The sequence below is a fragment of the Columba livia genome, chromosome 3, assembly GCF_036013475.1.
Source record: "Columba livia isolate bColLiv1 breed racing homer chromosome 3, bColLiv1.pat.W.v2, whole genome shotgun sequence".
Lineage (NCBI taxonomy): Eukaryota > Metazoa > Chordata > Aves > Columbiformes > Columbidae > Columba > Columba livia.
Genome location: NC_088604.1, coordinates 102,307,239 through 102,321,320, shown reverse-complemented (window position 1 = coordinate 102,321,320; position 14,082 = coordinate 102,307,239). Strand labels below are relative to the sequence as shown.

Sequence of the window (14,082 nt, the reverse complement as noted above, 5' to 3'; positions counted from 1 at the left end):
GCCAAATGACAGCTGAAATTTACTTTCCTGAAAGCCTTTGGTATGCCCAGCTTTCATTTCCTTATGGCAAAAATGTATAAGAAATCCTGTAACAACCATGTTAATTGTTAGCAGGGGGTTGCATTTGGCTCCTTTGAATTAATAGCTATGAAAGAAGCACATAACTTACTGGAGTAGATTGGCCAGGTTACGCTGGCTCGACTTGCTGATGGCTGTGTTCTACAGAATTTACAGAGAACACGATTTTCTGTCAGAGTGCCCTACAACGCAATTTGAGGCTATGAGAACAGGTTTTCCGATAGTTGGGCTGGTTTGAATAGCCAGTGCAAGTGACGCCAGGTGCTTGGTTTCCAGTGATGCTGGCAAAAGAAAGAGTCGGGGGGATGCTGGTGGCAGGGTTGTATGTTGGCATTCCAAACTCACCTACTGCAGCATAATACCTTATTAAAAACAAAACAAACATATTAAATACTCTTAAAGATTAAATGATCAGAAGTTTGAGGTTTTCATTTCTACTCTATTTTCAGTACAAAATAGTTCCAGTTGGTAACTGGCCAGAGCGTGACCATTTATTATTTTTATCCTTTGTCATTAATTTTTAGGTGAATGTGTTTCATACTGAGAAACGGCAGATCTGAGGGAAGGGATTCTATCAGACGTGGCAAGCGGTGGGGGTACATAGCACCTTTAAGCAGCAACGCAGCTGCTGCCGGGTTGTCTCTGCTTTTAAAAGCCCATGAAAGGCTGCAGCGCGGTGCAGACAGCGAACAGCCTGGCTGCTCCCCCGGCTGCTTGGGAGCTGCGGTCATGGCTTAATGGGCACCAAAACCTCCCACCTGTCACCCAGGGGAGGTGATGGAGGAGGATGTGTGACTTCGGAAGTCGTAAAGCAGAAAAGTTTTCCAGATGAGCAATATGACAGATGTTCCTACTGACTGATAAATTAATTATCAATTATCATTGCGGTTAAATCTTTTGCGTTGAAAATAATAAGGATTTATATCTGTGGGTATCTCTTGGAGATACTCCAAGTAAAAATAGTACATCCAGGGCAACATAATGTATTTAGGTATGAGGACCTAATGCTTGCTGAAATGAATAACAAAGGGAAACACAACCTCTGTAGTACACCTCCTGCTTTTATATTCTAGAAGTAAGTGCTCACACTACTTTTTAACTGTAGTTTACAGTAGATAGTATACACTTTTATAATTTTCAGGATTCGTTGTCTTTATGACCGCAGTGGAAACAGTATTATGCTGTTTTGAGTAAATGAACCTCTCTGTACAGCATTTAAACAGGGCACTTGTTTGGTGAATCTGGGGCAGATCTCTTGTCCTTGATGTCTCAGTATGTCACACATAGTCTCTTCATGTTTTTGGATGACTTTCACAAGTTCAGATGGCAAACAATTTTACATTTTGATATTTGAGATGTGGGAGATTTCAATACGACTCCATCGTTCTAGTTTGATGGAAACTAAGCAAGAAATTATTGGTTTGCTTTGGGACCTTTTCAGAACTTGATACATTTTTATTTTTTTTAATCCTACTTGCTTATAAGTTCCATAAACTTAAATTTAGCTGTAGTCTAAATAATTTCCTGGTTTACTGCCTATTTTTACAGAAACAGTACATTTGTGATCTACCGTATTCTATTCCGCAGTTCTTCATCCTTCTATTAAATCTTTTAAAATGATTTTGTGCTATAAATACATTTGTAAGAAAAATGGAAAAGCCTGTTTGTTTTTAGAAGCAAGATCTAGGATATACAATTACTTGAAAGATGTATGATTCAGAATTGCCCATCAGTAAAAGCTGAAGATGTATTTGCATGTCCTCTTTTGCATTTAATGTGCTGAGCAGAATGCACAGTTTGTACATTCGCTGTATGCCTCTGTTCATTTGGACACAATACTTATCTATCCAAAAAGGAAGGTCTTTGATCCAAGTCGATGAGCTAAAAACTGAGTAAGTTGTGGTGTGACCTGTAGAAACTTACTTTATCTTCCTTCTCTCAATATGGTGATAAGCTTCTGATGTTTTTTCTCCTGTTTTTTTTTTTTTATTTTTTTCATTTCCAGTGTTCTATTTAGGTGAGTGTTTTAATTTTTTGAGCCTTTTCCTCCAAGAGCACTTGTTCATTGTTCTAAGAAAATCTCAGACTTGGAGCGCTTTTCAAAGCTTTCGTGAAATTCCATCCTATATAAAATTTATTTTGCGTTTCTGTGAAACCCTTTCATCCATGTGAAATAATTCCATTCTGTAAATACATAAAATAACATTTGTTGCAGTTTTTATTTGCTGTATTCTGTTGTTGAGCTTCTTTGGCTTAAAAAGCAGAAGTAAACAGTTCTTACAGTGTCATGTGATGGCTTGGCCTTTTGCCTTGGTTTTGTGCATTTTTTGCATAGTAAAAGTTCAGATCGTTAATTTATGATCTGCCTTCACTTTTAGGTCCTACATTGCCTCGACAGAATTCACAGCTTCCCCCTCAAGTTCAAAATGGTCCATCACAAGAAGAATTGGAAATCCAGAGAAGGTACAGTATTATAAGTGAGCAGTTGTTCAGTTAACGCATGTAATAACTCCTCACTAATGATGAGAACTTAAATGTCAAGGACCTAAATTACTCTCTTGCATTAGGGCAGCATTTGTATGTGTGCAAAAACTTTGATTGTAGCGAGATCCCTTATTCTTAGTCTCCATCCATTCAAACATTGCAATTGCTATTGGCCTGTCATGGAAAAGTTGAAGATCAGATGGGAATCTTTGGAGGCTTTCACTGCTGTTATTTTTCAACCAGACTAATTAATTTTCTAGTGACTGTTTTGTCTTCAGTTTTTGACACGTTCTTATAAAGAAGGAGGCAAGGAAGGAAGCTTTAACCTTTAGAAGCAGAGAATTAAATCATCATGGAGAATGACAATTTTGCTTCCTGAATGTGGATACACTAATGCAAAATGTATAGGAAAGTTTGTTCACCTTTATACTACATCAGTTCTTTATCAAGGAAACCTTTGTTTTCTGCTTTAAGTATATATATTCATGGAACCTTTTAGGAGTTAAACTTTCACCTGTAGCAATAGTGGTTGTATCTGTGCTGCCCTCAGGCAGTAGTCCATGTTCCCCCGACCAGCTTGCACTCCTCCAGGCTAAGCTGTTCCCTTCAATTTGAAGCCACTGTACCCTGTCCCATACCCTGTGGGTAACCCAGACCTGTAGCATTTTTAACATATGGAGGGTTTTCAGTTCCTTTTAATAATTGCTATGTATCAATCATGTGCCCAAGTTCTGGGAACAGACTTTCTAGTTTCCATATTCCTGTTTTTGTTGTGTGGCAATATGGGTTAGTGCTGTAGGTCGAGTGCCTGGGATGTGGGTGTATGAAATGGCGAATCTTCTAGGATAGTGCCATCAGACTGGGTTCAGCAAAAGAGCAAGACCTTGAACTGTCTCAGGCGTGTGCAATCCTGTGGTGCAATCCTGGATTCCTTTACCATCAAAATATTCCCCGGAGATTAGCTGTTCCCTTCCTAGAGGGATGCTGGGAGCAATTTAGGTCACGTGTGGTACAGATGTAGGGAACAAGATCCTTGAATAAATAGGATGTGATCCAGAGTGATGGTGTGAATTCATTTAATAGCTTTCAGTGGTAACTGGAAAAATATTTTAACATGTTTGGTCTAATTGGCACTGAAGTTTTTCCTGTTTTGATATTTTGATAATTTGCATTTGTTTATGCAAAGGTGAGCAGAACCAGATTGCTAATTTGGGAATAATTCATATTGTAGATTCAACAAACTAGCTATATGTGTTGAACAAAGTTTTGACATCAAAATTAGTCATGCCGGTTCTCCTATTTTCTGCAATATGTTCTTAAACATGAGCAGGGATTGCTTTATCTGAAAGGCCCCTTGTTTAAAAGCAAATAAGCAAGAAGCTCATTACAAATCTGTCTGTTTGATGTGTTTATGTGCAAGTCTGCTGTCATGAGAAAGGTCTTTCATGTCACTTCTTTTGACAGACTTTTAAAAAGCATTTTTCTTTTGATTTTTTTTTTTCTGTTCTACAGTAGTGGCTTTTAATATTTTTATTTCCCCTCTGTTCCTTTAGAAGGCTGTATTAATGGAAATGTATAATGCTGAAATACTTTTCAGAGAAGTGTTGTAGATAGATGTTCCTTCAGAAAAAAGTGCTGCCCCATATTAAGAGCTCTGCAAGTCTTGCTTGACATTTTCTGTGTGTAAAAAACATAGTCAGATGTCATTCTTATGGCTTCACTTTCTCATTTGATCAGTCTGATCCACTTGTTTTCATCTAATAGAGTGTCGTCTTTGAAGTCTGGTCCTGGTTTTGATTTGTTTTTCCCCTAAAAAAAGGATAGAGAAGTGGAATGGGTGTTTACTCATCTTGCTGGTCAGATTGTCTGTGGAAAGACTATTGCCGTTGGGTCTTTAAGCCTAAGAAGAACATGTAATTTTATTACAACATTTCACAAATGTTTCTCTGGTCTCTTTACTACTGTAACTATATGGTTATAATACATTTCAATTAACTCTAAGCTAGAACTTGTCTTCTGCAGTAACTGCCTTTCAGCTTTCAGACTGTAATAACAATAGTCTTACTATCACAATGTAGAGAATAGTAAATAGTTGGGAAGAAAAGGTTTAGATATATATTACTTTTAACGTATCTCCAAGTGACATTTCCAGTCTCGGTAAAGGCAGTGTGGGCAGAATTGAGTTCTGTGGGGAGCAGTGAGACTACAGGGAATGCAAGAGAAGGGAATAACTGTGACTGTGTGGGAAGGAACATGGGGCTTGCGATGGATCAGTAGAAAGGCTTTGCTGAGTCTATTGCTCATGAAATGTGTCTGTAGGGTGGAGGTCTTGTTTAAAATGTGGCTTCAATAATATTTGGTTTTAAGTGCTGGTCTCATATCCCTCCCCTTAAGGGTACCTGATTCAATGATGTTTGACTGACTCCCAAGTTCAGAAAAATATTTTTTTTAAATCATTCTAAGGCTGAAAAAAAAATGCTCATGTAAAAATTGAAGTTGAAAAAGGGACCCGTGGAGGTCAGCTAGTCCAACCCTCTGCTCAAAGCAGGACTGATTTAGAAATTAAGTTATGTAGCTTGTAGCTTCAGGGTTTTCCTAGGCACAAAAAGAAACATTTCCTCAGAAATGTTTTGCCAAAGGAGTGACTGGTGAAGAATGGCGTATTAAAGAGACCTCTACAATTGATCCCTGTTTTCCTTCACTTTAATAACCGGTGTTGACGAATCTTGGGGAGATTGGGAACTGAAGAATTACATTAGATCATTGTCAACAAAAGTGTATTATTTTGGTTCAAAGATTTTTCTCTATTTTAGAAAGGATTTAGATGCCTTACTGCTTTAGCACTTCTTCTCAAAACGTAATATTACTTTATTTTGCTGCAGAGCCTGTTGCTTGAATGTTTGCATTGTTTACTGTGCAGTGATGACAGGCTGGAAGGTCATGAGGACCAGATGTGGAATCTAAAACACTGAGGTTTTTATGTGGCCAGGATTACACAAAAGGCGGCGAATGTCATAATTTCGTCTGGTGAACTGATAACTTTTGTTACTTTCTTGTAAGAAACCTAAACACATGTTGTATGCTTTTCCTGTTAAAGCAGGGAGTACTTGAAGATAGCTGTAATTTTCTGTAACTTGCACTCACTTAAGAACAGTAATAACAAGCTTTAAAGCACTACAGCTTCCATTTTAAATCCTCGAAAATGAAAAGATTTTTGTTGTCTGTGTTATTTTTCATTTTGTCAGAGTGGTAGTCAGGCAGCGTTTATAAATTCCACTGATTGTTTGATAATCAGCCAACTTTAGTTGACATACGTATTTGTTAATAACTGCGGAGTCACTTAATGTCAAATACCATTCTAAAATATAACATTAGTTCATGGCATGCTTCTGTGTGCTACTTGTGCATGTAAATTTACCGTCTCTTCCAGCCGTGATAAATATATTGTCAGGAATATGAGTCACTGAGTTGCTATCTAATATGACACTTGGGAATTTAATGAGTTAATGTTTATAAATAACTTCAAAATCATCACTGCTTCATAAATAAAGAGACTAAGAACACCAGAAACAGAGGAAGTGTATCGATTGTAAGGCATCATGAAGGTATACAAGCCACCTATTGTCCTTCAGGGACGCAATGGACCAAAACTTGACCGACTCCTGTCGTAAGTACTCAAAAAACATTGCAGTTCACGTAAACGCAGCAGCAGAATATTAGGGGGGACAGTTATTGTTAAATACTTCAAGTTTGCTTACAGTTTTCATTTACATCATGGATTGGGATGATACTGTTGAAGAAAACTTGGTGTGTGACTGTGGTAGAAAGTAGTATTGATATGGTGTGGTTTTCGTAACATCTTTTGGGAGGCTTCTTACAGACAATACAAGTTCAGAAAGTGGTAAAAAGGTAGCACTTTCTTACTTGATGATAGACTTAAAGGAATGCCTTTTATTTTACAGATTAAAAGTATTTTTATGAGATTTTGCTAATCTTAATTTTAACTGCGCTAAAATAATTTTTATTTTTTCCCCATGTAAATCAGTAATTATTACATATGTAATTCCTGGGCTGCTTTGAAAACATGTGGAAATAAAGAAAAAACCTGCATCCCACAATTCAGTAGCAATGTATGTATAATAACAGGCTTAATGATCTTAAGGGTCTCTTCCAACCAAAATGATTCTTTGGTTTAAAGGAAAGAAAGTTTGCCTGTCACTTTGTGCCCCTGGTAGCCTGGTTTCCCACAGCCCATGTCCATTCCCTAGTTAACAGCCAGATGTCCTGTTTCCAGTTTTCCTCTGCTTTTGAAATGGTGTCATTTATCTGACAGCTTATTTTGAGGACGTCAGATTTCTGTAAAGCCACATGAAGTGTTCTTTCCAGCCTCTGCATTGCATAGTGGGTCAGGAAACAAAAGACGCAGAAGAAAAAAGACCCATCAGTGTTGTTTAGCTCATCCTGAAGGTTTCAGGGTTCTTTTTTTGTCCTCATAATTTCTGGAACACAGATTTCTGGTATAATAATGACTTTTTGGGTTGTTGTTGTTGTTGTTGTTTTTTGTTTTTGTTTTTTTTAGTGCCTCCCATTTTCTTTCCATTCACAGTTTATTCCCATTCACAGTGAAGTTCTCCTTAGTTCTGTCAAGTCTCTCAGAGACTTAGTAACTGGCTTTATGGAGAGGTAATGGGTGCTGTCTGCTTACAGTACTGAATGGCTATAGATGTTGGGTAACATTGACACGTTTAGCAAACTGGGAAGAGCCCTATTCCATTAAGCAGTCTTCTGACTGCATTGGCAAAATTGCTGCCTTAATTGCAATTTAATGTGGATGTTGCTTGAAGGGTGGTTCTCATAAGTATTTTAGTTAACACTTTTTAAAATGTCTCTTTGAAATCTTATTCTTTCTCAAAAATGTTCAATTCTTTTTTTGTGTGTGTGTGGTTTGTGTATGTGTGGTGGTGTTTTTGTTGTTTTTTTCCCTGTTTAATGCAAAACATGAAATTTGGATCAGAAACTCTTTTACATTTTTCCAGTTTTTTGTTATTTTGATTCCCTTTCATGAAATTAGTGCTATCCTGACATACTCACTAGAATACTGCTGAGGGAGTTGCCAACAGAAGTAGGTTGTTTTACTATAGAGAAGCTATTTTTTTCGAGCATTGCATGGGCACTGATGGCTTCCTGTAGTCCGGCTTCTGTCAGGTATATAAATTAGCAGGACACTTGAACTTAGGTTGAAAAGATCAAGGTGAGGGAAAACTTTAATAGATCCCTTTCTCTATTAGAAATCTGTATGTAAGAACCTTTAGATTGGTAGATACCTCTTCCTGTCTTTGTGGCGGTTGGTTGCATGTTTTCACTTGACTGATAAAACCTGGTTTTCTTACTTTCTTATTTCCAACTAATGTGACTTGAGCTTTTATTTAAAATAAGAGCTTTTTGTTAGACCTTAAATCCCTTTTGATCAAGGAAATGGAAGCTTGTTAGTTTGATCTTGCACATATGAAAAGATTTAGAACTACTTTTGAAGAACAGAATAATGAACCAGATAAAACACAGGACAGTAAACTGTACCCAGATGATACTTTATTTTGCAAAAGTGGTGTTCCTGGACTTTGGGAAAGCATTTGACAGATGCCAAGAGGGAAGTTCCTACTTGAGGTGGAAGAAAGGAGGATCACTGTGGAAGTGTGAGGAGCGTAGGAACAGGTAGTTCCTCCTGCATCATTGAAATTGGAAAGGTTCACATTTTATTTGGTGTTTTGTTGAAGAAAGCAAGTCCTTGCTACTGATGTGAGTTGAGATAGATACCTGAGTAAAAAGGAGAACAGGAGGAGTGGAATGATGTTGGAAATTTTGATGATGAAAATGCAATGAGAAATTATACATAGCTGGTGTCCTGTTTTTTAGACATTTTTAGAGGAGAAAGTCCCCTAACCTGTAGACCAAATACTAGAGTTTAGGATGTCTTAATACTAGTGTACAGGGAAAATTAAATTGACAGTGGAAGTGTTACATGCAATGGTGATCAATCAGGGGAAAGCTCCTTGAACATTGGCAGTAGGTATAATGACCTGTAGATTCGCATAGTGTTTCAAAGTCATTATATATGTAAGTCAATTAAATGCCTTTATAATTTTTGTCCACCAGTGTTAAAACTGAGACTAATTATCAGTTTGATAGCATGTACATAAACTCAATTTACAAGCCTCTTACCTTTGAATGACCAAACTTGCAGGTCTTCTAAGTGTCTATTTCTTGCTTGTTTTATCAAGTCAACTGTTAATAGCTCTAGTGTGGGTTTCTCTGAAGCCATGTGCAGTGGGCTCAGGTAGAGCCTGTTCAGACTGTCTGGCACTTGAAAAACGTTTGTTTAAACATAGCTAAACACAGCTAACTTTAAGAGTTTCATTGAGAGCATCTAGTAAGAGTTCAGATGATGCAAAGTGAAGTTCTTGCAGCTGAGAGCACTTAAAGATGCCAAGAGGTTAAATATTGATCACTTCTGCTGAGGTTATGTTATTCGTGCATCAAGTGTACATTTTATTCTTGAAGACTCTTGGTTTCGGTGAAGGTTGTCTATGTGATGTAAATTTGCAATCTGTGTTGCCATGATTTAGACTCTTTTCTCTTTGTAAATGAATCATGACATTTTTGGGGTGCTGTGTGTTCATTCCATGGTACATAGGCATTATTGAGGTACATATTCAGTAGGTTTATGTGACCATACAGGAGAGTGAGCTTTGTGGTAAATGCTGAATTTTGGAATGATGAGTAAATACTTGCAATTAAAGTGTAAGTTTAACATTGATACTCAGATAAGTTCCTCCAAATTTGAAGGGCCGTAGCAGACACACCTATTCCTTTATTCCTTTTCTGAAGTTGTGCAGAACAAGATCAGAAGATTAATCTATTAAAACTCAAACTGGCAGCAAAGTTCAAAATAATCAACGCATTGAAGCACTTTTCTATTTCTTTCTACAAACGGTTGTAACAGTGATAAAATAGATTGACCGTACCTTGTTAAACTGATGTCCGTAGAGCACGTGGGGCTACTTGCAGTCACAAGGTGGCTGCTTCTCTGTAGATAGCACGGTGCTGGGGATGGAGCTGAGGTCACCCCGTGCCTGGCGCCAGCGCCTCCCGCTCGGCTGCTGTTGTAGCCTGTTTGCAGCCAGCTGCTCGGCTTGGAGCAGTGACTCAGTGCTGGGAGGACAGCCCTCATGTGAGATGGATTCTAGTAGGTAGCGACTGTTGGATTAGATAATGGTATCTGTGCCCACATGCTGGGGCTTTTGGCATTTTAGAATAAAAGCCCAAACGTTGTTGTGTTGTGTGTTGCTCCATAAATTGAGGCCGGGTTAGAGGAGCTGCCCTGAAAGCCCAAGCACTTGGAGATTCCAGGACTGGAGTGTTACGGACTTTGCTTGTAGAGCTAGTCACTACAGTGCAACTTTTAAAATTTGTAAATGTACTTTAATGGTGGAAATGTATTTTAAGTGCAAGTTTAATGGCCAGATCGCCAACAAAGCTTGAACAATTCCATTGGTTTGGGTTGATGAATTCAGGTTTTGATGATTAATTATAGTTGATATTATACTCTTACCTTTGGAACTTTGACGTAATGGCATTATTTCTAGATTTGTTGTTTATGTTGGGTTATAAAATTTACATTTAAAAACTAGTGAAGCACAGAATGAAAGATGCACATAATGTCTTAATGGTAACTTTCAGAATAGATGAAGTACAAAATATATTACTGCAATATTTTAAGCTAGCAATGGTCAACCTTCATGCTGCCTTTGGGGTGTCATCCTTGTGTCTGTCTTCTGCTGTGCCACGTTTGTTTATTTCAGAATAGATAACAGCACAAGCAAGAAACTGTTCTTCAAAAAAAGGCAAAACACCCGATGTGGGGCACAAACTTGAAAATTTCCTCTCAAGTGAATCTGTCTTATGATTTTCTTTTTTTTTTTTTTAAATTTAACACTTAGTTAGTGGCTTAAGCGACAAGTTTTGATGTCCTTTTTCAATACGCGCATCTTATTCATTATTTTTTGCCCTATGCTTGTTGTGTCTTTAAACAGAGAAAATGAGGGTAGTATTCGTATTGATCTTTCTGAGTGATTTGATGTTGTGCTTTGACACCAAGTTATTCAACAAAGAAAGAAAGGAATATGAAATTGGTGTGTTCATAAATGAGGACTAACAGCTGTCAAATAGTGTGTATTGTCTGCCTGCAGCTGACCTCTTCACTCAATGCAGCAATTACTTCAGTCAGGTCTGTTCCTTGAGATATTTTGTTTTCTGCAGGCTTTGTCTTGTGTCTTTGTGTTCTACAGTGAATTTTAAAATAAAATACTTCAAACCAGTTGCTGTTCATCTTGAAGTGTCTATCAGCTCAGTGCCTGTTGAATTTGGATGTGATACAAAGATGCTTCTGTCTGTACTGTTAATGGAAATACCTGTTTTTAATGTATCTGCCTTTGTGACAAGAAGTCTTTTGGGTTTGTGGCTGAATTCTGGTATTGATATATGGTCATCTCAGTGTGGTTTGCTGTCATCTTTTTAGGAAAAAAATTAATGGCTTGATCTCACATCCCAAACCAAAGCAAGTCTGTGTTTGAATCTTGAAGATTTATGTGAATGTACAGAAAAACTTGCACCTGAGGAAGCAAGGTGACCTGCCAGAGCAGACAGCTATTTGCTTTCACAAACTGTTTTGGCAATGGATTTGTTACATGTAGTTGTTTTTTTCTTTCTTTTCCGTCGGTGCCGTTGTGACACAAGCTCTGTTTTTTGGCACGGTGAGAATTACCTAATGCTGGGACATACTTTCTCTTGTTACTGCAAACGTTCCAGAAAAAGACAGGTTCTCTCTGGCTATTAAGTCTGCTCTGACACAGAATATTGTTTTAGCAGAGAACACTGAGTTTCTTAATGTAGTTGAGATCTCTGTCTTCCCTTCAACCCTTGTGATAATGGTCATATTTTAAGAAAACTGATGGAGACTTCAATTATTTTGAATGACACTGTTGAAGTCCTTAGCAAAGGGACCAGAGGATCATGTTCAATTGTTCACCTCCAGGAGCAGAAGCTAAAAAAGCCTTTTCCCCCCCCTCCACCACCTTCCCCAGAAAATACAGATCTAAAGTTACTGAATAATATCATTTTGGGATAGCTCACTAGTTGCTGCATGTGATGGTTGTTGAATATGGTGATGTTACTTGCTAGTGAAAGCCACGATAGGAAGTGATCTCAGTGCGCATGAGATATTGACTCATTCATATAACATCAAGAGCTGAGATAGTAGCACTACTTCTTGATTTTTATTCCCTTTTATGCTCTGATTCAGAACAAACTCGGAAGGCTTTGTGTGTAGCTGGGGAAACTAACAGTGATTCTGGTTTGCAGTTGTTGTGTACGAGAAACTCTAAACACTGTCACCATTGGAAAATGTGAGGTTTCTTTCAGCAGGGATGCAACAGTGTGTTCTTAACTATGCTCTTTGCATTTTTCTCCTTGTGTTATTTCAAGAATGTAGTCACGCTCCTGATTCTTGGCTGCCCATAGAACTGGAGGATTAATGCTGATAGAGTTCAAAGTCACAAGTTACTATTGTAAATATGATCTTTCTTCATCCTCTCTGACTATACCCTCTCTTTAATTGGACAAAAGGATGAGAAAAAGAGGGGAAATAACTTTAAAAGATGTTGCAGTAATAAAGTAAGTCAATTTAAAAGCAACAGCCAATACCTGCCCCCCCGCAGTGAAGTTTCCCAAGACACTTTTGGCATGGAACGAATGAAATTTCCAAAAGAAAGTTTCATGAGTAGAATGCATGATGAAACTGGCAGCTGCTCTGAATTCTGAAGCTGATTCTTTGTATCTAAACCCATATGTAATGGTACCTACGTCACGTAACATCGATGTGGATCGATGTGTGTTTTAAAGCACTGTTTTCAACTATTCAGTGTAAATTAGCTCTTAGGTTCTAGTAACTCACACCTTTAAAATAATTAGAAGAATCACTTTGCCGTACCATAATTATCATTTCACTATAACTAGCTTTCTGGGGGCATTTTCAGTACCTCTTTAGCTTTTTCAAAAGTTGTCCTGGTAGCCAGGTACTGTGCTTTCTAAGGCTGAAGGTTTTTCATATATTGGTTTCACAATGTTCTTGAATATTTCCATGCTTTAGAACTGCCCAAGTCTTGACATTTCTGAAATGCTTTAATTGATGCATGATAACTCCTTTTAATCTACTAATGCTTTTGCACAATATAATTTTGATCTCTGACAATACTTTAAAAGAAAATTACATTATCTAATGATAACTAAACAAAACCAAGGGGTTCTAATGCACACAAATTTATCCTTTTTTAATTAGCAAAATGAGTCCTTAATCTTTTTAAACTACAGCTGTTACGCTTGTTGTTAAGCTGTAGTTCTCTCTTAGTTTATGGAATTCACCCTTCCGTATTAAACTGTGTTGAAGCAACTTCATTGCATTGCTGTTATACTGATCTTTTGACCTGTGCCACTTTTGGTTTTCTATCTGAAATGTTTAAGTCATTAAAACCACTGTAAAAATGTAGTGGGTTGTGGTGTGGGTGGTGGTTGTGTGTTTTGGTTTTTGTTTTCTCTCCTTTTTGACAAAGGAATGCTTCAGTGATGTAGAATGAGAATAATGTAAAGTTAAAATTATCCTTAGGGATGGTGTATTTCATCTCCTATATCTTCCTGCGTGAGAATTTTAAATTATAGGAAATGTTTGCAAGGTATTTTGCTGCCCTCTCTCGGTAGAGCTTTTGGATTGTAAGCAAAGTGTTTAACTTGTTCACAGTTTTTATTTGTACATTTAAGAAATGGAAAATGAGGATTCTTTTACAAAATATATACTAAATACATTAAATATCAAGTCACTCAGTATTTAATTACGAGAACTTTTTCTTTTAGGTCCTGCATAGGTGAAAGTGAGTATCTCACTGTGGTTTATTCAAGATGCAGACAGCCAATACAGTTTGATAGTGTTGTTTGTTGACTGAAATATTTTTTCCTTCAGATAAAGTGTATGAATGCTCAGGTACATTTTGTGGTGACACATGGGCATCGTGTGTCATCAAGACACAGACAAAGCTCTTTGAGGAGGAGAACAACCCCAGGTAACCTCAGGAACACCTTCACACATATAGGGAGTTAGTCAATCCCAAGCAAACAGTTTGGCTTAGACATACATCTTACACTTTAGCTAAAATTGCATGTAATTACATGCTAGATAGAGACAGTCTCATGTATATGTATATATAGTCTCACTGTCCATGTCTCCCTTCTCCCCTCCTTGTATGTAGCACATACACACATGGACATACCTCTCTCAATAGTTGGAAAAGCTTTAGGTAAAAACTAACAAAAGTCCCCACCTTAACTCCTGCAATACTCCCCCTGCTGCTCTCCAGTCCTCTGGGCATATTTAGGTCAACAGCTTCTTGTGTGTGATGCAATTTTTGTTTTCTA

General features: G+C 37.6%; 1 protein-coding gene across 8 annotated transcripts in view; it reads left to right on the top strand.

Moving 5' to 3' along the window:
• Positions 1–14,082, top strand: part of ENAH (ENAH actin regulator) — a 101,569-nt gene that overhangs the window by 62,322 nt on the left and 25,165 nt on the right. For 7 of the 8 annotated variants that reach the window (XM_065058598.1, XM_065058594.1, XM_065058591.1 and 4 more), the window contains exon 4: positions 2,457–2,541. In XM_065058598.1, coding sequence (XP_064914670.1) covers positions 2,457–2,541 — 85 coding nt within the window. Of the gene's footprint in view, positions 1–2,456; positions 2,542–5,953; positions 6,230–14,082 lie in introns of those variants that run through there. The other variant, XM_065058593.1, reaches the window with a different exon arrangement.